Source organism: Coregonus clupeaformis, chromosome 3 (genome assembly GCF_020615455.1).
Source record: "Coregonus clupeaformis isolate EN_2021a chromosome 3, ASM2061545v1, whole genome shotgun sequence".
In the NCBI taxonomy this organism is placed as follows: Eukaryota; Metazoa; Chordata; class Actinopteri; order Salmoniformes; family Salmonidae; genus Coregonus; species Coregonus clupeaformis.
In genome coordinates this window covers 40,614,353-40,641,340 of record NC_059194.1, presented here as the reverse complement: position 1 = coordinate 40,641,340, position 26,988 = coordinate 40,614,353, and the positions used below count along the sequence as shown (strand labels likewise).

The 26,988-nt window shown below is 45.6% G+C and overlaps 1 protein-coding gene across 5 annotated transcripts in view; it reads right to left on the bottom strand.

Moving 5' to 3' along the window:
* lrba (LPS responsive beige-like anchor protein) overlaps positions 1-26,988 on the bottom strand; it is a 290,109-nt gene that overhangs the window by 13,795 nt on the left and 249,326 nt on the right. For 2 of the 5 annotated variants that reach the window (XM_045208535.1, XM_045208543.1), the window contains 4 exons: positions 24,935-25,127; positions 23,770-23,835; positions 18,769-18,924; positions 6,144-6,311 (listed from right to left, as the gene is read on the bottom strand). In XM_045208535.1, coding sequence (XP_045064470.1) covers positions 6,144-6,311; positions 18,769-18,924; positions 23,770-23,835; positions 24,935-25,127 — 583 coding nt within the window. Of the gene's footprint in view, positions 1-6,143; positions 6,312-18,406; positions 18,449-18,768; positions 18,925-23,769; positions 23,836-24,934; positions 25,128-26,988 lie in introns of all 5 variants that reach the window. The other 3 variants (XM_045208539.1, XM_045208547.1, XM_045208534.1) reach the window with 2 other exon arrangements.

The window sequence follows — 26,988 nt, the reverse complement described above, 5'->3', positions numbered from 1 at the left end:
GGGTGTGTGGGTGGGTGAGAGAACTGGTCCTTATTTAAGAGTGGGCGGCTATGTGGTGGACTCACTGGAACAAGAGCATAGTAGCTGCCAAAACAAGGAGAAGACTACTATTCTATAATAATATAATTATTCTTCATCAGAGAGACCCAGACCAAAACACACACTCCCAACTCCCCCCCCCCCCCCCCCCCCCACCTACCTACTCACCCACCCCTCAGCAAACAGGCAGGACTCCAGTGATAGCATCTCCACTCTCTCTCCAACACTTGTCACTAACAGTCTCCCTCTTCCTTTAACACACTGTACTCCCCCAGAAGAACCTAACCACCTCCAGATGCCTCCAGACAAGAGACTGGGCTCTGATACCGTCCTTTAGGAAATGCGACGGAGGAGAGGAGAAGAGAGAGAAGAGAAGAAAAGAGAGAGAGACGTGCCAAAAAGAACAGCCCATCATTCACATGCGTTGGGCTGAGCCGTCAGAGACAGAGCCCAAACAAGTGTTCTGCCCTGGGTTAGCTCCAACCAATCAACACCACCTCTCCTGCCAATACTGGTACTGCCTACTGTTGGATATACCACAATGTTGACCACTACATCAGTCAGTGATGACTCTTGTTAAGTAGATACAGCCAATGCAGAGGAGACAGAGAAGAAAGAGTCAGACCTTACCCCCCCTCACCCTTCCTCCCTCCCTCCCTCCCTCCCTCCCTCCCTCCCTCCATCTCTCCCTCTCTCTGAGGGATAGTAAAGTCTGCCTGCCACTTTGTGGTGCTTTACAGGAGCCAGGTTGCTGCACTGATAATATTGGTGTTTAACAGGGGGTCCCAGCTGACCCCTGCTCCCTTTGATGTGGGGTGAGAGGTCAGAGGTCATAGTAAAGCTGCTAAAGCACTGTCCCACAGTCAGTACCACACTGCAGTTCATTAGGAGTTCACTATCAGACAGAGGGCGTTCCTAATGCCACGTCTCACACGGTGCCCTGGGTCTTCTCAAACAGAGGAGAGGACAGGGTCAAGTTCAACTACAGCAGGAGACAGACAGACAGACAGCACTTCAAGAAGGAAGTCATAGAAATGGAAAAGCTAGAATGGACATGGTTGTTAAATACCAAATTGTTTTACATGGGAGCCACCAACTTTGCTGATCCCTGAGGACTGGAATAGCACGTTCTGAGGAATTATGTTGTAGCCAGACAGCTGACAAGGTTAACCATTGATGTGCCTCTTTCACTACCCATTTTCCCACTATGTAGCTATTGTGCAAACCAACAAGCGTTCGTATACATTTGAGTATTTTGACTGCACATTTAACAACTTCACTCCCTAATTGAATTAGACTTGGAAAGTTTAACTCAATACACATAAATTATTGACTCTTGAACTTTCGGGAGTAAAAACACAACGTGTGTAAATCTTTCATTAGTGCAGACTCCTCCGATACACTAACTGCCTTCAGCTTGGTGGTTAGTAACCCTAAACACAGTAAAGTAAAGGCAGAAAGTTCCGGAAGTTCCATACCTCCACTGACCTCCCTTGCAAAGTAAAAAGGCTCCTGGTATGATGGACAACCCCTTTAAGTTCATTCCAGTGAAATATTTTAACGGCTTTTAAAGGCCCAGGCAGGCACCCTGATGACTCTGTGTGTGTGTCTGCCAGCCTCCCTGATGACTTTCCAACTTCGTTCCACCAGGCTGATACCGTGGCCACAACAGGCCAACAGGTCATGACCTCTCCATGTATAGATTTCATTAAGTTAACTGGCAAACATCCTAAACGTCAAAAACGCTGATTTATGCCCTACAACGGCGAGGATTAAAGCGTGATGTCGGATTTTGCCCGCGGAAGATCAATAAAACTGATACATTGGTGTATCGTTTAACCTTTGAGCTGCTCGCCACCATTTGGTTTGCATTAGGGAGACATCTGATTACAATCTAATACATATAACCAACGCTGCTAACGTGTGTGTGTGTGTGTGTTAGACTGAGAAGAGTATCATTTACCTGGGGAAAGAGAAATGTGTGTGTGTGTGTGCTACTGAGAGAGAAAAAATATATAATTTCAGCTGTTGTTCACTGAATTATTATCTAGAGGCTACTTCCTCAATGTATCTTTATTAAAAAGTAATGTGGTGGGAGAAGACCCATAAGCCTGTGTGCTCTACCATTGAGCCACCAGAGGTCAGTATAGTATGCAGAATCCCCTCCCACTGTGCATGCTCTCTACTGCTCTTCACTCACACAGAGAAGAGTGTACGGAGTGGGCACTGATTGTGTAGATGTGTTGTGTGTGTGTAGCGTGTGTGTGTGCAAATGTACGATTTGGATACTGCAGACACATTTGGCACAGAGAAGGCTAATCTGTGTCAGCCAGCAGCTAAACAGGAACTAGCGTGTGTGTTTGTGTGTGTGTGTGTGTGTTTGTATGGGGGCTGAACTTGAAAGCACTGTGTTTGGCGGGAGAATAAAGGAATCTCTGGTGTGTGTGTGTGTGTGTGGTTAGCAGACCCTGCTGCGGTCTAGAGCAATGGAGCATCATATTGTGGTGGTGGGCCGGTCTGATTAAAGTCCTGCTGCTAATACTCACTGCTGCACCATGCAGACTCTGGCTGAGGCAGGCTGCAGAATAACAGATGCGCACACACACACACACACACACACACACACACACACACACACACACACACACACACACACACACACACACACTCTGACACAGAGAAAGAGACAGACAGAGAGATGGACAGAGAGACGGACAGAGACAGAGAGAGAGACAGACACATAGACAGACACAGAGACAGACACAGAGACAGACACAGACTTGATTCACACAAACTACTCTGTACACCATGCAGGCTGGCTCAGGCTGAGGCCAAAGAATAACAGATTCACATATACAGATACAGTTCCTTCAGAAAGTATTCACACCCCTCGACTTTTTCTACATTTTGTTGTGTTACAGACTGAATTTAAAATTGATTACATTTAGATGTGTTTGTCACTGGCCTACAATACCCCATGATGTCAAAGTGGAATTATGTTTATCAACATTTTTACAAATGAAAAGCTGAAATGTCTTGATTCAATAAGTAGCCCTTTGTTATGGCAAGCCTAAATAAGTTCAGGAGTAAAAATGCTTAACAAGTCACACAATAAGTTTCATGGGCTCACTCTGTGTGCAATAATAGTGTTTAACATGATTTTTAAATGACTACCCGATCTCTTTACCCCACACATACAATTATCTGTAAGGTCCCCCAGTCGAGCAGTGAATTTCAAACACCGATTCAACCACAAAGACCAGGAGGTTTTCCAATGCCTCGCAAATAAGGGCACCTATTGGTGAATAAAAATAAAAAGATACAGGTGTCCTTCCTAACTCAGTTGCCGGAGAGGAAGGAAACCGCTAGAAGGATTACTTTATCCTATCCCAGGTATTCCTTAAAGAGGTGGGGTTTCAAATGTCTCCGGAAGGTGAATACAAAGTATTATGTTTGGGGCAAAACTAATACAACACATTACTGAGTACCACTCTCCATATTTTCAAGCATTGTGGTTGCTGCATCATGTTATGGGTATGCTTGTAATTGTTAAGGACTGGGGTGTTTTTCAGGATAAAAATGAATTGGAATGGATAGGCAAAATCCTAGAGGAAAACATGGTTCAGTCTGCTTTCCACCAGACACTGGGAGACAAAATTCACCTTCCAGCAGGACAATAACCTAAAACACAAGGCCAAATATACACTGGAGTTGCTTACCAAGACATTGAATGTTCTTGAGTGGCTGAGTTACAGTTTTGACTTAAATCTACTTGAAAATCTATGGCAAGACCGGAAAATGGTTGTCTGGCAATGATCGACAACCAATTTGACAGAGCTTGAAGAATTCTGAAAAGAACAATGAGAAAATGTTGCACAATCCAGGTGTGGAAAGCTCTTAGAGACTTACCCAGAAAGACTCACAGCTGTAATCACAGCCAAATGTGCTTCTACAAAGTATTGACTTAGGGGTGTAAATACTTATGTAAATTAGATATTTCTATATTTAGTTTCTAAATACATGTTTGTCAATTTCTCAATGAGGTATTGCGTGTAGATGGGTGAGAAACATTTTTTTGAATCCATTTTGTATTCAGGCTGTAACAACAAAATGTGGAATAAGTCAAGGGGTATGAATACTTTCTGAAGGCACTGTACACACACACACTTTATACAAACACACACACACACACTAGATTCACTACTAGACTGTACACCATGCAAACTGGCACTGGCTGAGGCAGGAGAATGACAATGTACATATCGACACAGATACCCTACTCTACCTAAGACAACCGCCCCATTCAATCAAACCTGCCAACCTTAAAGTCATGAGTAGCCAATGTGGAATTGGGGATTCATAAGGCACACACATCATTTAATGTGTGTGGAATGTAATCATATTTTCTTCTTTGATCTATTGGAACAAATTAACATCCCACAGTATGCATGTTTTATAAATTAAATGTAAATTTCTACTGATTGTACTCAGAGTGATGTAATCATCCATGTGTGACGTAATAACCTCATATGGTAATTTATTATAAATCAAATGATTAATATAATTTAGAATTAACCAAATACGCGGGCCAATGGTAATTTACACTTCAGAAACAAGGAATACTTCTTGACTGCTAAATCACAAAATATCAGCCAAATAACAAAAAAACACAAGTCTGTATTTTGTAACTTCAGCAACATGCCCACTTCCCATAGGCCTATAATGTTATTTTACTTTATTTTAGTTTTAGAAACACCTCTTGGTAAATTCCACTTGTGGTGGGAAAGACTACGACATCCACATCCAAAACACCAGATGAGGTCAGAGACACACCACCGTCTAACGTTCCGTCTTTCAAATCAACAGATCAACAACCGATGTGTCTTATTAACCAAATCACAATTTGTCATAAATTGCAGTCCATTTGTAGCAGAGCACTTAACAGCATGTAAGGGTCTCTAAGCTAGCCAAATTAGCACCATGGAGGCAGTGACGCTCACTGCTCTGTGCGGTGTGTTTAGTCCTTTGATCATCATGGTCCATGCCATATGTTACGGTAAGAGCAAGAGCTGGAAGGGGCGGCCCGCGACGGCAACGTTTTTCACTTTTCATGACTGTTCTAACCCCACATCAGATGGATGGCGGTGGGCTTTCATGTGACCAGCGACCCCCACGTCACGTTTATCGTCTTTAAGTGGCCCTCGTACTCTCACTTTCACTCACACACACATGGAGGGACGACATGCTCTCTCTGTGTGTTCGTGCGCGCGCGCACACACACTAACTTTTTCTCACACACACACATTAGAGCGAGAGCCCATTTCTTGACAATAGTCAGTGCCCTGAAATCCAATCTGTGTGCAGGAGACCTAGTGTGGTCAGATGAAACGAGATGTTACTTTACAGACTGGGGCCGTAAATACAGTCAGACCTGTCTCTGAGAGAGAGGGTTCTGGGCAACAGTGTGTGTGTGTGTGAGATATGGGGTGTGGTGGGGGGGAGCACTTGAAAATCACAAACCTCGCACACACCACCCTGCCTCAATGGTGTCCGCTGCTTGTGGAACCCCTGTAATGATTTGATTGTGATCTAATATGAGGATTGAGGAGGGTACGGCTAGGTTTTTATTTATTTTATTTAACCTTTATTTAACTAGGCAAGTCAGTTAAGAACACATTCTTATTTACAATGACACCCTGGCCAAAACCAGACGACGCTGGGCCAATTGTGCACCGCCCTCTGGGACTCCCGATCACGGCCGGATTGTGATGCAGCCTGGAATCGAACCAGGGTCTGTAGTGACGCCTCTAGCACTGACATGCAGTGACCGCTGCGCCACTCGGGAGCCCAAGGTTGCTGCAGCCTGTTAGAAGAATGTCCCAGCACTTACTAGCAGGGTTCTGATTGGGGTATACTAGGCTGCGTTTACACAGGCAGCCCAATTCTGATTGTTTGCCCAATTATTGGCAAAAGAGCTGATCTGATTGGTCAAAAGACCAATTAGTGAAGAAAAAAAAATCAGAATTGGGCTGCCTGTGTAAACGCAGACTTACTCTCCCTGTTACTGTAGGATATTTTCCACCTAGCATAGGAAGTGTACTTACTTCCGGGGTTCTCTCCGATGCTGCTGTGTTTTCCGTTCCAGTACCAGAGCAGCAGCGTGGCGTCTCTGGAGCCTGACAGGACGTAGCAGTCCCCTCCGATGTACGACTCAGACCTGGCCAGACACGTCACCACGTCACGGTGACCAAACACTATCTGGGTCAGCTTTCCTGGAAACACACACACACAATATAAACCACAGCCCTCTGATTTTTATTCTAGTTATGAAATATTAAAATATGGTGGCAATATATTTTATAGTACTCCATTTACTCTATTTGGCACTTGACATACAAGCAACACAATATGCTGTAATACTACTGTAAATTAAGTGCTACCAACAACACTAATGGTAAACGTTCTAAAATAACATTTATAAAACATCTGTCATTAACATAAAATTTCTCAATATAATATTCCATCATATAAATTATCTACTTGCAAACAAATGTGCTGAGCAAAAAATATACTCTATGAACCAGTAATATACCTAGTTGTTGCATGCGTCTACTGACTATTCTACACGGACTAATAACAACTAGTAACAACAAGATAACTCATGTAAAACATACTGTGTCCATAATAAGTATATAGGTTATAGGTTGAGAACCTTTGTGAAAGAGCACAGTTTGAAAGATATGGCATATAGAAGCAAACCGGATGGAGATCATGAAAATTATCGGAGAGGTTGAGGGTAGAGGAAGTTCAGGAGTAAAAACAAACAAAATATAACTATTGTAAAAATTGACAGTGTCCATCAAATGTATATAGTATGTATAAGCTGGAAGTAGAGGCCTAAGCGTTGTTGTTCACTAGTTTACTCCAATTAGGGGAGGGGTGGTAGGGTTGGAAAGTAACAAAGGAAAATATATTTTTAAAAAGGATGTGTATATATACAGTGGGGAGAACAAGTATTTGATACACTGCCGATTTTGCAGGTTTTCCTACTTACAAAGCATGTAGAGGTCTGTCATTTTTATCATAGGTACACTTCAACTGTGAGAGACGGAAAAATCCAGAAAATCACATTGTATGATTTTTAAGTAATTAATTTGCATTTTATTGCATGACATAAGTATTTGATCACCTACCAACCAGTAAGAATTCCGGCTCTCACAGACCTGTTAGTTTTTCTTTAAGAAGCCCTCATGTTCTCCACTCATTACCTGTATTAACTGCACCTGTTTGAACTCATTACCTGTATAAAAGACACATGTCCACACACTCAATCAAACAGACTCCAACCTCTCCACAATGGCCAAGACCAGAGAGCTGTGTAAGGACATCAGGGATAAAATTGTAGACCTGCACAAGGCTGGGATGGGCTACAGGACAATAGGCAAGCAGCTTGGTGAGAAGGCAACAACTGTTGGCGCAATTATTAGAAAATGGAAGAAGTTCAAGATGACGGTCAATCATCCTCGGTCTGGGGCTCCATGCAAGATCTCACCTCGTGGGGCATCAATGATCATGAGGAAGGTGAGGGATCAGCCCAGAACTACACGGCAGGACCTGGTCAATGACCTGAAGAGAGCTGGGACCACAGTCTCAAAGAAAACCATTAGTAACACACTACGCCGTCATGGATTAAAATCCTGCAGCGCACGCAAGGTCCCCCTGCTCAAGCCAGCGCATATCCAGGCCCGTCTGAAGTTTGCCAATGACCATCTGGATGATCCAGAGGAGGAATGGGAGAAGGTCATGTGGTCTGATGAGACAAAAATATAGCTTTTTGGTCTAAACTCCACTCGCTGTGTTTGGAGGAAGAAGAAGGATGAGTACAACCCCAAGAACACCATCCCAACTGTGAAGCATGGAGGCGAAAAAATCATTATTTGGGGATGCTTTTCTGCAAAGGGGACAGGACAACTGCACCGTATTACATACTGGTAGCCAGAGTCGTTCAAGGGAATTCGGGACATGGGTGACTAGTTAACGTTAGCTTGGCTCTCTCTGTGTGTTCGTGCCGTGGGAGGACGGGTTTCTTCATTGGCAGAAAGCAATGGCTAGCTAGTATGCTAACTATTCTAGCTAACTAACTGGCTGAATAAGTTGACGACAGACTCGCTCAAGCTGTCGGGACTAACCCACAACGTTAGACACGGACACGTATGATCTGCTTGGCGTGTTGACACACTGGTGGTTTGTTGTGGCCGAGTATTGGTGCTAAACCGTGTTGTTGGAGCCCGGCATGCTAGTTGGTTGTGGCGTTATATGACTAGGTGCCCTGGACGGTTTTCACGGAAGAATACTGTACCAAGTTAGCTAGCTGAATAAACTAAGTTAGTCTATTCCTAGAAAACATTGAACCGCTGTAGTTTACAACAATTATAGTTTCTGAGGTGGAAGTTGGGAGAGTTATATTTGGGTTTTTCAGTGAAACGTAAGTGAGGGAGGCCCCTCTCTCGCTTTCCCAGATGTTTAGTTCATTTCATTCCGATCTCCTTTGCATTATTGTAGCCATTTTCTGTAGCCTGTCAACTATGCCTCTGTCTATCCCTGTTCTCTCCTCTCTGCACAGGCTATACAAACGCCTCACACCGCGTGGCTGCTGCCTCTCTAACCTGGTGGTCCCTGCACGCACGACCCACGTGGAGTTCCAGGTCTCCGGCAGCCTCTGGAACTGCCGTTCTGCGGCCAACAAGGCAGAGTTCATCTCAGCCTATGCTACCCTCCAGTCCCTCGACTTCTTGGCGCTGACGGAAACATGGATTACCACTGAAAACACTGCTACTACTGCTCTCTCCTCGTCTGACCATGTGTTCTCGCATACCCTGAGGGGTGGTGGCACAGGAATCCTCATCTCACCCAAGTGGACATTCTCTCTTTTTCCCCTGACCCATCTGTCTATCTCCTCATTTGAATTCCATGCTGTCACAGTCACTAGCCCATTCAAGCTTAACATCCTTGTCATTTATCGCCCTCCAGGTTCCCTTGGAGAGTTCATCAATGAGCTTGACGCCTTGATAAGTTCCTTTCCTGAGGATGGCTCACCCCTCACAGTTCTGGGTGACTTCAACCTCCCTATGTCTACCTTTGACTAATTTCTCTCTGCCTCCTTCTTTCCACTCCTCTCCTCTTTTGACCTCACCGTCCCCCCCTACTCACAAGGCAGGCAATACGCTTGACCTCATCTTTACTAGATGCTGTTCTTCTACTAATCTCACTGCAACTCCCCTCCATGTCTCCGACCACTACTTTGTATCCTTTTCTCTCTCGCTCTCCTCCAACACTACTCACACTGCCCCTACTCAATTGGTAATGCGCCGTCACAACCTTCGCTCTCTCTCTCCCGCTACTCTCTCCTCTTCCATCCTATCATCTATTCCCTCTGCTCAATCCTTCTCCCTCCAATCTCCTGATTCTGCCTCCTCAACCCTCCTCTCCTCCCTTTCTGCATCCTTTGACTCTCTATGTCCCCTATCCTCCCGGCCGGCTCGGTCCTCCCCTCCTGCTCCGTGGCTTGACGACTCATTGCGAGCTCACAGAACAGGGCTCCGGGCAGCCGAGCGGAAATGGAGGAAAACTCGACTCCCTGCGGACCTGGCATCTTTTCACTCCCTCCTCTCTACATTTTCTTCATCTGTTTCTGCTGCTAAAGCCACTTTCTACCACTCTAAATTCCAAGCATCTGCCTCTAACCCTAGGAAGCTCTTTGCCACCTTCTCCTCCCTGCTGAATCCTCCTCCCCCTCCTTCTTCTCTGTGGATGACTTCGTCAACCATTTTGAAAAGAAGGTTGACGACATCCGATCCTCGTTTGTTAAGTCAAATGACACTGCTGGTCCTGCTCACACTGCCCTACCCTATGCTTTGACTTCTTTCTCCGCTCTCTCTCCAGATGAAATCTTGCGACTTGTGACGGCCGGCCGCCCAACAACCTGCCCGCTTGACCCTATCCCCTCCTATCTTCTCCAGACCATCTCCGGTGACCTTCTCCCTTACCTCACCCATCAACTCATCCTTGACCGCTGACTATGTCCCTTCCGTCTTCAAGAGAGCGAGAGTTGCACCCCTTCTCAAAAAACCAACACTCGATCCCTCCGATGTCAACAACCAGTATCCCTTCTTTCTTTTCTCTCCAAAACTCTTGAGTGTGCCGTCTTTAGCCAACTCTCTTGCTATCTCTCTCAGAATGACCTTCTTGATCCAAACCAGTCAGGTTTCAAGACTGGTCATTCAACTGAGACTGCTCTTCTCTGTGTCACGGAGGCTCTCCGCACTGCTAAAGCTAACTCTCCTCTGCTCTTGTCCTTCTAGACCTGTCTGCTCCCTTTGATACTGTGAACATTCAGATCCTCCTCTCCACCCTCTCCGAGTTGGGCATCTCCGGCGCGGCTCACTCTTGGATTGCGTCCTACCTGACCGGTCGCTCCTACCAAGTGGCGTGGAGAGAATCTGTCTCCGCACCACGTGCTCTCACCACTGGTGTCCCCCAGGGGTCAGTTCTAGGCCCTCTCCTATTCTCGCTATACACCAAGTCACTTGGCTCTGTCATATCCTCACATGGCCTCTCCTATCCTTGCTACGCAGATGACACACAACTAATCTTCTCCTTTCCCCCTTCTGATAACCAGGTGGCGAATCGCATCTCTGCATGTCTGGCAGACATATCAGTGTGGATGACGGATCACCACCTCAAGCTGAACCTCGGCAAGACGGAGCTGCTCTTCCTCCCGGGGAAGGACTGCCCGTTCCATGATCTCACCATCACGGTTGACAACTCCGTTGTGTCCTCCCAGAGTGCGAAGAGCCTTGGCGTGACCCTGGACAACACCCTGTCATTCTCCGCTAACATCAAGGCGGCGACCCGATCCTGTAGGTTCATGCTCTACAACATTCGGAGAGTACGACCCTGCCTTACACAGGTCCTAATCCAGGCACTTGTCATCTCCCGTCTGGATTACTGCAACTCGCTGTTGGCTGGGCTCCCTGCCTGTGCCATTAAACCCCTACAACTCATCCAGAATGCCGCAGTCTGTCTGGTGTTCAACCTTCCCAAGTTCTCTCACGTCACCCCGCTCCTCCGCACACTCCACTGGCTTCCAGTTGAAGCTCGCATCTGCTACAAGACCATGGTGCTTGCCTACGGAGCTGTGAGGGGGAACGGCACCTCCGTACCTTCAGGCTCTGATCAGTCCCTACACCCAAACGAGGGCATTGCGTTCATCCACCTCTGGCCTGCTGGCCCCCTACCTCTGCGGAAGCACAGTTCCCGCTCAGCCCAGTCAAAACTGTTCGCTGCTCTGGCACCCCAATGGTGGAACAAGCTCCCTCACGACGCCAGGACAGCAGAGTCACTCACCACCTTCCGGAGACACTTGAAACCCCACCTCTTTAAGGAACACCTGGGATAGGATAAAGTAATCCTTCTACCCCCCCTTACCCCACCCCAAAGAAGGAAAAAAAAACATATTGTAAAGTGGTTATCCCACTGGCTATAAGGTGAATGCACCAATTTGTAAGTCACTCTGGATAAGAGCGTCTGCTAAATGACGTAAATGTAATGTAAATGTATTGAGGGGAGGATGGATGGGGCCATGTATCGCGAGATCTTGGCCAACAACCTCCTTCCCTCAGTAAGAGCATTGAAGATGGGTCGTGGCTGGGTCTTCCAGTATGACAACGACCGGAAACACACAGCCAGGGCAACTAAGGAGTGGCTCCGTAAGAAGCATCTCAAGGTCCTGGAGTGGCCTAGCCAGTCTCCAGACCTGAACCCAATAAAAATCTTTGGAGGGAGCTGAAAGTCCGTATTTCCCAGCGACAGCCCCCGAAACCTGAAGGATCTGAGAAGGTCTGTATGGAGGAGTGGGCCAAAATCCCTGCTGCAGTGTGTGCAAACCTGGTCAAGACCTACAGGAAACGTATGATCTTTGTAATTGCAAACAAAGGTTTCTGTACCAAATATTAAGTTCTGCTTTTCTGATGTATCAAATACTTATGTCATGCAATAAAATGCAAATTAATTACTTAAAAATCATACAATGTGATTTTCTGGATTTTTGTTTTAGATTCCGTCTCTCATAGTTGAAGTGTACCTATGATAAAAATTACAGACCTCTAAATGCTTTGTAAGTAGGAAAACCTTCAAAATCGGCAGTGTATCAAATACTTGTTCTCCCCACTGTGTGTGTGTGTGTATATATATATATATATATATATATATATATATATATATATATATACACACACACACACACACACACACACTACCAGTCAAAAGTTTGGACACACCTACTCATTCAAGGGTTTTTCTTTATTTTTACATTGTAGAATAATAGTGAAGACATCACAACTATGAAATAACACATATGGAATCATGTAGTAACCAAAAAAGTGTTAAACAAATCAAAATATATTTTATATTTGAGATTCTTCAAATAGCCACCCTTTGCCTTGATGACAGCACACTCTTGGCATTCTCTCAACCAGCTTCATGATGTAGTCACCTGGAATGCATTTCAATTAACAGGTGTGCCATCTTAAAAGTTAATTTGTGGAATTTCTTAATGCGTTTGAGCCAATTAGTTGTGTTGTGACAAGGTAGGGGTGGTATACAGAAGATAGTCCTATTTAGTAAAATACATATTATGGCAAGAACAGCTCAAATAAGCAAAGAGAAACAACAGTCCATCATTACTTTAAGACATGAAGGTCAGTCAATAAGGAACATTTCAAGAACTTTGAAAGTTTCTTCAAGTGCAGTCGCAAAAACCATCAAGCTCTATGATGAAACTGGCTCTCATGAGGACCGCCAAAGGAATTGAAGGCCCAGAGTTACCTCTGCTGCAGAGGATAAGTTCATTAGAGTTACCAGCCTCAGAAATTACATCCCAAATAAATGCTTCACAGAGCTCAAGTCACAGCCACATCTCAACATCAACTGTTCAGAGGGGACTGTGTGAATCAGGTCTTCATGGTCGAATTGCTGCAATGAAACCACTACTAAAGGACACCAATAAGAAGAAGAGACCTGCTTGGGCCAAGAAACACGAGCAATGTACATTAGACCGGTGGAAATGTTTCCTTTGGTCTGGAATCCAAGTGGGAGATTTTTGGTTCCAACCGCCGTGTCTTTGTGAGACGCGGTATGGGTGAACGGCTGATCTCCGCATGTGTAGTTCCCACCGTGAAGCATGGAGGAGGAGGTGTTATGGTGTGGGGGTGCTTTGCTGGTGATACTGTCTGTGATGTATTTAGAATTCAAGGCACACTTAACCAGCATGGCTACCACATCATTCTGCAGCGATACACCATTCCATCTGGTTTGGTTTTAGTGGGACTATAATTTTTTTTCCAACAGGACATTGACCCAACACACCTCCAGGCTGTGTAAGAGCTATTTTACCAAGAAGGAGAGTGGTGGAGTGCTGCATCAGATGACCTGGCCTCCACAATCCCCTGATCTGAACCCAATTGAGATGGTTTGGGATGAGTCGGACGGCAGAGTGAAGGAAAAGCAGCCAACAAGAAAAGCATTCCAGGTGATGCTGGTTGAGAGAATGCCAAGAGTGTGCAAAGCTGTCATTAAGGCAAAGGGTGGCTATTTGAAGAATCTCAAATATGAAATATATTTTGATTTGTTTAACACTTTTTTGGTTACTACATGATTCCGTATGTGTTATTTAATAGTTTTGATGTCTTCTATTATTCTACAATGTAGAAAATAGTAAAAATAAGAAAACCTTGTTAGGTGTCCAAACTTTTGACTGGTACAATATATATATATATTTGCGAAAAAATATATATGGGGGATTGTAAGTGATGCAGACAATTACATTGATGGAAGTTACAATCTATCTGCAATATTAAAGCTGATCTACACACAATTTTTTTTAATATATATATTCTACACGTTCCAGATGAGCTCACAGCCTCAAACTGATGTTCACAGGAGTATAAATATGTGTGTGTGTGTCTGTGTGTAATTGCTGTCAGATAGCAGGCCCGTAGTAACAGCAGCATGGCTGTCTAACAGGCATTACCGTCATCATACTGTGGCCTCTACAGTCAGTCAGTGTATATTTATTTAGTATTGCAGACACCCTTCACTGTTCTGTAACACAGGGTGTATTTCTGTCTGGGTGTCAGCTTCACTGTCTGTTAAGAGAGGGATACTTGTAGTGTGTGTGTGTGTGTGTGTGTGTGTGTGTATGTCCGTGTGCACGGTCTGGCTCAGACACAGTTAACCAAGACATCATAGCTGTGTAATATTAAAAATGTCTGACAGTTCATCTATACACTAGAAAATAATTATGGATTCATAATTATAGATTAATTTCTTCACAGCGCAGTAACTATGCCAAATCTAAGACTTCATTCTAACACGTAGGTATTACAGGTTTTAAGTATCTAAAAAAAGTATTTAAAATTGATTGCGAAGCTCAACAAAGTCACTTGTAGATGATTTGAACATGAGGCGAGGAAAATGCTAATATCAGTCCCATGGCTTGAATGGTATTTGTGCCAGAAATGCTAAAACATTAGCATGGATTGCTGTTATACCTTGTCCATAGACCGCTTACAGGGTAAGGAAACCAATATGTAATTTTGTAATTTGGGTGAATTATGCCTTTAAATACACCCCCACCCACTTCAATTTCAGATTAAATTCAATCAACAGGGCACTATGAGCAAGGTGGAGAGGGAGGAGTGTGTCGCTGTTTCCAAATCAAGTGTCGTAATTGATCAAATCAGTCCTATTCTTTAACCTGGGGGGCTATGGGGAGCGGGACAGCAGCTGTTGAACGCGTGTATGATTAAAACCGTGTTTGTGTTCCGGTCTCACACCCCTGAGACAGACACACAATGGTCTCTCTCTTCACCTCCCCGCCCCTCTTTCCCTCCCTCTCTTCCCCTTTATAGGAGATGGAGAGATAGAGAGCATGGCCCTTTCGAAATTGAATCACAGGCCTTATGTAGATCTCCAGAGTGGGTCTGAATGGGGTTGGAGATGTGGTAGCTGTCGGATAGAGATGTAGCTGGGGGATAGAGATGTAGCTGGGGGATAGAGATGTAGCTGGGGGATAGAGATGTAGCTGGGGGATAGAGATGTAGCTGGGGGATAGAGATGTAGCTGGAGGATAGAGATGTAGCTGGGGAGATAGAGATGTAGCTGGGGGATAGAGATGTAGCTGGAGGATAGAGTGTAGCTGGGGGATAGAGATGTAGCTGGGGGATAGAGCTGTTGCTGTCGGATAGAGATGTAGCTGGGGGATAGAGATGTAGCTGGGAGATAGAGATGTAGCTGGGAAATAGAGATGTAGCTGGGGAGATAGAGATGTAGCTGGGGGATAGAGATGTAGCTGGGAGATAGAGATGTAGCTGGGAGATAGAGATGTAGCTGGGGAGATAGAGATGTATCTGGGAGATAGAGATGTAGCTGGGAGATAGAGATGTAGCTGGAGGATAGAGATGTAGCTGGGAGATAGAGATGTAGCTGGGGGATAGAGATGTAGCTGGGAGATAGAGATGTAGCTGGGAGATAGAGATGTAGCTGGAGGATAGAGATGTAGCTGGGGGATAGAGATGTAGCTGGGGGATAGAGATGTAGCTGGGGGATGGAGATGTAGCTGGGGGATAGAGATGTAGCTGAAGGGATAGAGCTGTAGCTGGATGGAAAGAGCTGTTGCTGGGGGATAGAGATGTAGCTGGGAGATAGAGATGTAGCTGGATGGAAAGAGCTGTTGCTGGGGGATAGAGATGTAGCTGGGAGATAGAGATGTAGCTGGGGGATAGAGATGTAGCTGGGGTATAGAGATGTAGCTGGGGGATAGAGATGTAGCTGGGAGATAGATATGTAGCTGGGAGATAGAGATGTAGCTGGGGGATAGAGATGTGGCTGGGGGATAGAGATGTAGCTGGAGGATAGAGATGTAGCTGGGAGATAGAGATGTAGCTGGGGGATAGAGATGTAGCTGGGGGATAGAGATGTAGCTGGGGGATAGAGATGTGGCTGGGGGATAGAGATGTGGCTGGGGGATAGAGATGTAGCTGGAGGATAGAGATGTAGCTGGGAGATAGAGATGTAGCTGGGCAGTAGAGATGAAGCAGGGAGATAGCTACAGTGGGGAAAAAAAGTATTTAGTCAGCCACCAATTATGCAAGTTCTCCCACTTAAAAAGATGAGAGAGGCCTGTAATTTTTATCATAGGTACACGTCAACCATGACAGACAAATTGAGGAAAAAAATCCAAAATCAATTGTAGGATTTTTAATGAATTTATTTGCAAATTATGGTGGAAAATAAGTATTTGGTCACCTACAAACAAGCAAGATTTCTGGCTCTCACAGACCTGTAACTTCTTCTTTAAGAGGCTCCTCTGTCCTCCATTCGTTACCTGTATTAATGGCACCTGTTTGAACTTGTTATCAGTATAAAAGACACCTGTCCACAACCTCAAACAGTCACACTCCAAACTCCACTATGGCCATGACCAAAGAGCTGTCAAAGGACACCAGAAACAAAATTGTAGACCTGCACCAGGCTGGGAAGACTGAATCTGCAATAGGTAAGCAGCTTGGTTTGAAGAAATCAACTGTGGGAGCAATTATTAGGAAATGGAAGACATACAAGACCACTGATAATCTCCCTCGATCTGGGGCTCCACGCAAGATCTCACCCCGTGGGGTCAAAATGATCACAAGAACGGTGAGCAAAAATCCCAGAACCACACGGGGGACCTAGTGAATGACCTGCAGAGAGCTGGGACCAAAGTAACAAAGCCTACCATCAGTAACACACTACGCCGCCAGGGACTCAAATCCTGCAGTGCCAGACGTGTCCCCCTGCTTAAGCCAGTGCATGTCCAGGCCCGTCTGAAGTTTGCTAGAGTGCATTTGGATGATCCAGAAGAGGATTGGGAGAATGTCATATGGTCAGATGAAACCAAAATAGAACTTTTTGGTAAAAACTCAACTCGTCGTGTTTGGAGGACAAAGAATGCTGAGTTGCATCCAAAGAACACCATACCTACTGTGAAGCATGGGGGTGGAAACATCATGCTTTGGGGCTGTTTTTCTGCAAAGGGACCAGGACGACTGATCCGTGTAAAGGAAAGAATGAATGGGGCCATGTATCGTGAGATTTTGAGTGAAAACCTCCTTCCATCAGCAAGGGCATTGAAGATGAAACGTGGCTGGGTCTTTCAGCATGACAATGATCCCAAACACACCGCCCGGGCAACGAAGGAGTGGCTTCGTAAGAAGCATTTCAAGGTCCTGGAGTGGCCTAGCCAGTCTCCAGATCTCAACCCCATAGAAAATCTTTGGAGGGAGTTGAAAGTCTGTGTTGCCCAGCGACAGCCCCAAAACATCACTGCTCTAGAGGAGATCTGCATGGAGGAATGGGCCAAAATACCAGCAACAGTGTGTGAAAACCTTGTGAAGACTTACAGAAAACGTTTGACCTGTGTCATTGCCAACAAAGGGTATATAACAAAGTATTGAGAAACTTTTGTTATTGACCAAATACTTATTTTCCACCATAATTTGCAAATAAATTCATAAAAAATCCTGCAATGTGATTTTCTTGATATATTTTTCTCATTTTGTCTGTCTTAGTTGATGTGTACCTATGATGAAAATTACAGGCCTCTCTCATCTTTTTAAGTGGGAGAACTTGCACAATTGGTGGCTGACTAAATACTTTTTTTCCCCACTGTATGTAGCTGGGAAATAGAGATGTAGCTGGGGGATAGAGATGTAGCTGGAGGATAGAGATGTAGCTGGAGGATAGAGATGTAGCTGGGGGATAGAGATGTAGCTGGGGGATAGAGATGTAGCTGGAGGATAGAGATGTAGCTGGAGGATAGAGATGTAGCTGGGGGATAGAGATGTAGCTGGAGGATAGAGATGTAGCTGGGGGATAGATATGTAGCTGGAGGATAGAGATGTAGCTGGGAGATAGAGATGTAGCTGGGGGATAGAGAGGTAGTGGGAATACATAGGGCTCTAAATGGAAATATAGAGTCTATAATGGCAGTACCTGGATCAGTACAGTACACAGGGCTCTAATGGGGCTATACCTATAGCTACTATAAAGGCTGTACCTGGGTCAGTACAGTAAACAGGGCTCTAATAGGGCTATACCTGTACCTACTATAAAGGCTGTACCTGGGTCAGTACAGTAAACAGAGCTCTAATAGGGCTATACCTATAGCTACTATAAAGGCTGTACCTGGGTCAGTACAGTAAACATGGCTCTAATAGGGCTACAGTAAACAGGGCTCTAATAGGGCTATACCTACTATAAAAGGCTGTACCTGATGGATTAGGTGTCTTGTGGAAGGGCCGATGATTAGGGGCTGTGAAGTGATTGGTGAAGTTAATTGGACACTGAAGACGCTCTAGATTCTAGAATTCTAGATTCTAGTAGAGTCTAGAATAAGGACTGATTCTGAGGCAGTGATATACACAGTGCACATATGGAGCTATGTTGTAAGGGCTGTACCTGAGTTAGAGAAGAGAATAAGAATCTGTAGGGGCAATAGTGAAAAGACTGTACCTGGGTCAGATTACTATATCAAAGTCTTAATGAACAGATACATAAGGGCTGTATCTGGGTGGGTTGACTACATAGAACTCTGATGTAACTGTGGTAGAGCAGATTTCTAAAAGGATGTACCTGAGTCAGTGGAATAGACGCGGAAGCTCTTGTCCCAGAAACCACAGAGCAGGATGAAGCGGTTGTCTGCCGTGATGATGAAGCACTGCGAGTGGATGTGAATGCTCTGGTCCAACAGGTCTGTGATCTGACGACGGTGGGTCCCCACGTTACTGGCTGGAGAGGGGGAGGAGAGGAGGAGAGGGGGGAGGGAGGGGTGGAGGGAGGGGGAGATAGAGGAGGAGGGGGGAGGAGAGGGAGAGAGAGGGAGGAGAGAGGGAGGGAGGAGAGAGGGAGGGAGGGAGAGGGGAGGGAGAGAGGGAGGGAGGAGAGAAGGAGGTGAGAGGGAGGAGAGAAGGAGGGAGGTGAGAGGGAGGAGAGAGGGGGAGAGGGTAGGAGGTGAGAGGGAGGAGAGAGGGGGAGAGGGAAGGAGGTGAGAGGGAGGTGAGAGGGAGGGGAGAGCGGGAGGGAGCGGGGAGAGGGGGGAGAGAGGAGGGAGAGGGAGATGAGAGGGAGGAGGGAGGAGAGAGGGGGAGGGAGGGGGAGAGAGGAGAGAGGGGGAGAGAGGAGGGAGAGGGAGGAGAGAGGGAGGGAGGGAGGGAGGTGAGAGGGAGGAGAGAGGGGGGAGAGGGGGGGGGAAGGGGAGAGGGGGAGGAGATAAATATACAGACTGAGATGTTGCACAGTAATTCATTAAGTAAAGCAGGTAAGTCTGAGGAAAAACATATTGTATAAAATCTGTTAGTTTTCTTTTAAGATATCACCGCTTTAAATCGCTTTCACAAGGACATTAGACCATTACTGGAGCTACCAACTATGACATTTGTCACGCATGGCGTTTACTTACGGTCGTCGCCACGGCAGCAGCACCATTTTGATTTGTGAGGGAATACATAAAACATCTAGGACGTGGCGTTTACAAGGGTTTCACATTTTCCACTGGGCCTAAGAGTTTGAGTAACGATGAGCGTGCATATTCTCTCTCTCCCCAGAAGGAGAAGAGACTTCCTCGCATCGTCAGGACAACATAAATTAAATCCACTTTGGCCCCTTATCACTGAGTTGGAGGTTCGTTGGCGAGAGAGAGAAAGAGACAGAGACAGAGAGAAAGAGAGAGATAAAAGACTAAGAGATAACAGACTAAAACAAAGGCAGAGCCATGTCTGTTTTGGACTGATGCACTTCCTTGGCCTTGCAGATGTAGCCATCTATCATCATGTGCTTTGTAGTGGGTAAGATATTAAGATACGCTGCGCCAGTTTCCCGGACAAACATTAAGTCTAATCCTAAATCATTATTAGAATCTCCATTAAAAATCATTTTTAGTCCGGGACTAGACTTAATCTGTTTCCAGGGAACAAACAGGCACATTAGGTTCTAGACTTCTGTAACTTTATCCTCCCCTTCTCTCCTCTCTCTCTTCTGCTCTAACTCAAGATGAACAGGTGTGGGTCCGGCCCAGGCATCCCTGACAGAGACCAGCACGCCATGTCTGACGAATATTTCAACCAATTATCAACATTTCCCCCCGCCACGGCCGCCCCGCCAGTCACATACAATTTACTGTGTTTAAACTGAAGCTCCTTGTGGAATGTGAGAAGTATAAATACATAAATGACACGTTCAGAAAATATCACCCCACCACACGCATTATACATGTGATGTGGAGCGTGGGCTGGTGCTGAAAAATGACAAAATAGAGCTGTGAGTGAGTTGCAGAGATAGAATCAGTCGTCCATTCCGAGTGTGAAGAAAAAAATGTAAAAAAGTAGAGGGGCTTTTTGTTATTATTAAAATATTGAATGGACTCAGAAATATGCATGCACATCTATGCAAGTGCCCATGTCACGTGTGCAACTAGAGGCGAAAAAACCCTAGATCACCTTTACTCCACACACAGAAACACATACAAAGCTTTCCCTCGCCCTCCATTTGGCAAATCTGACCATAACTCTATCCTCCTGATTCTTGCTTACAAGCAAAATCTCAAACAGGATGTACCAGTGACGCACTCAATGGGGAAGTGATCCGATGAAGCGGATTCTAAGCTACAGGACTGTTTCGCTAACGCAGACTGGAATATTTTCCAGTAGGAGTTTACCACATCAGTCACTGGCTTCAGTAATAAGTGCATAGAGGCAAGCAACACTGAACCATGCATGAGAGCACCAGCTGTTCCGGACGACTGTTTGATCACGTTCGCCGTTGCCGATGTGAGTAAGATCTTAAAACAGGTTAACACTCACAAGGCTGCAGGGCCAGACGGATTACCAGGACGTGTACTCAGAGCATGTGCTGACCAGCTGGCAAGTGTCTTCACTTTAATACCTACATGTTTCAAGCAGACCACCATAGTCCCTGTGCCTAAGAACGCCATGGTAACCTGTCTAAATGCAACTGGATCCTGGACTTCCTGACGGGCCGTCCCCAGTTGGTGTGTTTGCCGACGACACAACGTTGGTAGCCCTGATCACAGACTACGATCAGACAGCCTATAGGGAGGAGGTCAGAGCCCTGGCAGTGTGGTGCCAGAATAACAACCTCTCCCTCAACGTCAGTAAGACCAAGGAGCTGATCGTGGGTTACAGGAAACGGAGGACCGAAGAGGGCACGACAACGCCTCTTCCCCCTCAGGAGGCTGAAAAGATTGGGCATGGGCCCTCAGATCCTCAAAATGCTCTGATGCACCAAGTCTGGAACCAACAGAACCCTGAACGGCTTCTATCCCCAAGCCGTAAGATTTTAACCTTTTTGCACTAACTCCATTGACTCATCACATATGCTGCTGCTACTGTTTATTATCTGTCACTTTATTCCTACTTATATGTACATATCTACCTGAATTACCTCGTACCCCTGCACATGGACTCGGTACTGGTACCCCGTGTTTATAGCCAAGTTATTACCTCGTACCTCTACACATGGACTCGGTACTGGTACCCCGTGTTTATAGCCAAGTTATTACCTCGTACCTCTGCACATGGACTCGGTACTGGTACCCCGTGTTTATAGCCAAGTTATCATTACTCATTGTTTATTAATTCCTCCTGTTATTATCTTTCTATCATTTCTATTTTCTCTCTCTGTGTTGATGGAAAGGGCCCGTAAGTAAGCATTTCACTGTTAGTCTACACCTGTTGTTTACACAGCATGTGACGAATACAATTTGATTTGATACGACACACACACACACACACACTGTATATGAAAAGGAGGGCCATAAAAGGGGAGAAATGGATCTGGATGAAGATGAGCGGGTGGGAATGGCATTTTAACTAGTCAACCGTTAGAGGAAAAATGTGTGTGTATGGACGAGAGCGAGAACGAGAGAGAAAGAGAGCTAGAGAGGGAGAGAGCAAAGACAAGGAGAAAATGAAAGAGGGGGTGAGAGAGAAAAGAAAAGGAGTGAACATTTGCGAGGGCTAGAGAGCAACCAGAGAGCAACAGAGAGAGGAAGAATGAGAGAAAACAAGAGAGGAGAGAGAGTACAATAAAGGAGAGAGAGCTCTGCCTCTGACCACTCTCTCCCAGACAATGCATCCTATACATCACTAGAGCTCTGCCTCTGACCACTCTCTCCCTATACATCACTAGAGCTCTGCCTCTGACCACTCTCTCCCAGACGATGCATCCTATACATCACTAGAGCTCTGCCTCTGACCACTCTCTCCCAGACGATGCATCCTATACATCACTAGAGCTCTGCCTCTGACCACTCTCTCCCAGACCATGCATCCTAGACATCACTAGAGCTCTGCCTCTGACCACTCTCTCCCAGACGATGCATCCTATACATCACTAGAGCTCTGCCTCTGACCACTCTCTCCCAGACGATGCATCCTATACATTACTAGAGCTCTGCCTCTGACCACTCTCTCCCAGACGATGCATCACTAGAGCTCTGCCTCTGACCACTCTCTCCCAGACCATGCATCCTATACATCACTAGAGCTCTGCCTCTGACCACTCTCTCCCAGATGATGCATCCTATACATCACTAGAGCTCTGCCTCTGACCACTCTCTCCCAGACAATGCATCCTATACATCACTAGAGCTCTGCCTCTGACCACTCTCTCCCAGACAGTGCATCCTATACATCACTAGTGCTCTGCCTCTGACCACTCTCTCCCAGACAATGCATCCTATACATCACTAGAGCTCTGCCTCTGACCACTCTCTCCCAGACGATGCATCCTATACATCACTAGAGCTCTGCCTCTGACCACTCTCTCCCAGACCATGCATCCTATACATCACTAGAGCTCTGCCTCTGACCACTCTCTCCCAGACATTGCATCCTATACATCACTACAGCTCTGCCTCTGACCACTCTCTCCCAGACAGTGCATCCTATACATCACTAGTGATCTGCCTCTGACCACTCTCTCCCAGACAATGCATCCTATACATCACTAGAGCTCTGCCTCTGACCACTCTCTCCCAGACCATGCATCCTATACATTACTAGCGCTCCGCTCCTCATCAACTCATGAGTGATGAGAGGCACCCATATTGTCCTGACATCCACCCGCCGCGCATTCTCAATCACACATTATTACTCCATTCATATTCATTTATACTGACACACATCCTTTCCCCGGCTCAAATTAAACCAGAGAGAGAGGGAGAGAGAGAGAGAGAGAGAGAGAGAGAGGGAAAGCGAGAGAGAGAGAGGGATAGAGGAGAGGTAGAGAGGTTGATGATGAAATACCAGTCCGGGCCACAGCTCATTGCATTCCAATTTGCATGCAAATGGTTTAGCAGAGGAGAGAGCAGAGTGGAGGATTTATTTCAGGAGATGAGAGGACAGGGGGGTGGTGGTGGGGTGGCGGGCTGTTGTTGGGCAGAGGCTGAAAAACAACAGCAATCTGCTGGCCAGGGCCACTGCCATTGGCCATCACAATGAATCCCAGAGACACACAGAGATACATACACACATACACTTACTCACTTTAATGCATATACACACACACGCAGTGACACCCGCAAGTGCGCACAGACACCACACACAAGTGACAGACCTATCAGAGGGTCGATTTCCACCGGCAGTTGGTACTGCTGGTCCTGCACCGAAGAGCCTTGATGACCTGAGAGAGAGAGACAGAGAGAGAGAGAGAGAGAAAAAGAGAGAACGAGAGAGCGAGAGAGAGAGAGAGAGAGAGAGAAAAAAAAAGAGAGTGAGAGAGAGATGGAGTGAGACGAAAAGAGAGAGGTGGGGGAGGAAGGAATGAGAGAGGGATGCAGAAAGAAGGATGGGTTTAATATCATAGTCATTTGGCCCTGTGGAGTACTTGGGCTTGTGTTCAATATGGGCAATGCTAAAACATAATTTGCCACACTCAAAGACTATTGTCCCCCAGAGTGCTCTACCAAAGCGATACATTTAGCTGTAAAACTGTTTTCTGTGACTCCAAATTGACTCTGATAATACATAGTAATACATAAACAAGTTAATAAGATAATATCGTGAATCCTTACATTTTAACTCTTTCTGTGACTCTGGACATCCTTTATTAATACAGATTTATACCATAAACAAGTTAAAATAATGCAAATATCATAATTCAAGATCTAACTACAAACAATATCACATGAAATCAATTCATCACAACAAAATACTCCAAATTCAATGAGATCTACAAATCTTCATCGTCTTTGAGTTTCATAACTTCCGACTTCATCCCATATCCCCTTCCCTGTTATTCCACAGCAGGATTGATGTTTAGTAAATAAACCATGAAGAGTGAGGTCTTGATGTATCAAAGTGGAAGTGAAACCTAACGCTTGCAGAGTGCACGTGTCACATTTGATCCTGCCTTTTAGGAGGACCGCTCAACTGTCTCAGAAATCAACGTCCTGTCCTGGGAAGATGAAAGAGACAAGCCTTTCGGCTGCTCTCGTTGAGATACACAAAGATAAATACTGACTAAAGGCCTTTAGATATGACACTGTGTGTGGACAAACGTTTAGTCCTCAACTGTGTGCACCAAAATTATCTGTTTTGTGTACAATTCCCTGATGTGCTACATTAAATCAGACTTATGATCAAAAATAGTATATCCTTGATATCTCATATCCTACATATTAGTTGAATTTCAATGAATTGGTTAAATTTACATTTCAGGCCTGCTGACCACTACAAGATAATCCTACTTTAGACTCCATTTCCTACAATCCCCCTCTTACCGGCGAGGCCGTGCCACTTGTTGACGGCGAAGAGGCGGTTGGCGGTGACGGTGATGATGGCAGGCGCAGCGAGGCCCGGCTGGGTGTTGGCGGCCACGTGGGCCACGGGAGAGTTGCTAGGGAACTTCAACACCATGATGACATCCTGCTGCATCTGCTCCGTGAACATCAGGGGGGTCTGCAGGAGGACATACTGGTGATGATGGACAGATCAACGGACAGACGGAGGGAAGGAGGGAGAGGAGCAGAGAGGAGGGGGAGTCCAATGGAGCAGCGGAGGAGAGCACGGAGGATAAGAGGAACAGCAGGAGCAGCAGCAGCACGCAGAAAAGAGTGAAAGTGAGAGAGAGAGAGAGAGAGAGAGAGAGAGGGGAAGGGAGGAGAGGGACAGAGAGAAAGTTAGCTAGGAAGCTAGCATGGAGTAGCAGCACTCAGCAGCCAAGCTATAGGGAAGGAGGGCAGTTGGAGAAAAGCTGAGGCACTAAAAGCAGAGTACCATTATTCACATAATGCCATCGATTATAAGTCAGGGCAAGAAAAACAAACATAAGAAAACTATTTCTTAAAGACAAAGTTTGTGTCAATACTAAAGGAAGAACATGTCTTAGCATTGAAACGGAAGACAAACAAACGAATAGACAAAACGTAAGAGGAGAAAAATCCACAGGATTGGTATAGTGTGGGTGTATGTGTGAAATAGGGAATACCCTCGATGGCACAAAACTCCTCTGTGTAACTCCCTGTGTTAACGTTGTTATAGTGCTCCCTCCCTAACCCTCTCTATTAAAAGTGTCTGTAATGCCCACAGAGATAGATAGAGGACTCATCTTTGTATCTGTGTTGCATTATGGCATCTGTGGTTAGTTACAGCCATCTAAAGTGCTCTATCTATCTCTATGGTAACGCCTCATCAAATGTGGCACCATTAATAGCCTGTTAGTGAGGGCTGCTGGGTACTGGAGTCCTCCTCTAGTCTGACATACTACACCATCTGTAATGAATCAAGAGGCTACTAGTAGTTACTTGTACTGAACCTCTAAATAGAAGGACTACTGTACATGCTAGACATTATTTATCTATCTTGTACCAATGAGCAAAGTCAACATTCTTCCTCAAAATTCTCAGAATTTGCTCAGGTCTCTTCAGGAAATAGGCATTAACATGACAATGGTCAGACGTGAACTTGATACTTTTATCATTAGTAACAATCAGTCGCCGCATAAACGGTCAAATAAAAAGCCCTTTGTATCTATCTTCATATTAGAATGTTCATTTGTTGCAAGCTTTGTCAAGACACCGACACTCACTTTAAACGACGTGAGTTCAGTTCTACTGATAAGAGTTGTTTTTACTGGCTTGGCTCACACATATTATTCAGTGTGTGTCCCAAATGGCACCCTATTCCCTCCATATAGTACACTACTTTTGACCAGGTTTCTGGTCAAAGAAAGTGCACTCCACATGAAATAGGGTGCCATTTGAGACGCAGCATTTATTCAGACTGAGGAGCCATTTGCAGGATGCTTGTAGTGAGCCGGGGAACATAGTACACATGCATAACGTCAGAGGCCCACTGGGGTAAATCTCTGTTGTTTTAACGGGCTACTAGAGTACTCTGACAACGTCATTACTGACCACCAACATGGGGAGATGCCAGGACTGGAGTCTGACACCACACTACACTCAGACAGGGGGAGATGGAGATGGAGGAGGGAGGGACGGGATACAAAGGTGGAGAAGGAGACAGTGGGAGAGAAAGAGACAGCAAAGAGAGGTGTAAAGAGATAGAAATGGGGGTGAGTCAGAGAGAGAGAAAAATTGCGAGTGCAAGGCAGAAAAAGCGAGAGAGAGAAAGAAACGAGAGAGAGAAGGAAAGAAGAGAGAGAAGGAAAGAAGAGCGAGAAGGACAGAAGTCCCTCATCTGCTGCTGGTGTGAAGGGAAAGAGAAAGGTAGTGTGAACATCAGTCTGCCTCTCCAAACACACCAGGCCCACCTACCACCACCGGAGAGGCCAAACAATGAAATACAAGACACCTTTAACCACTTGAAAGTA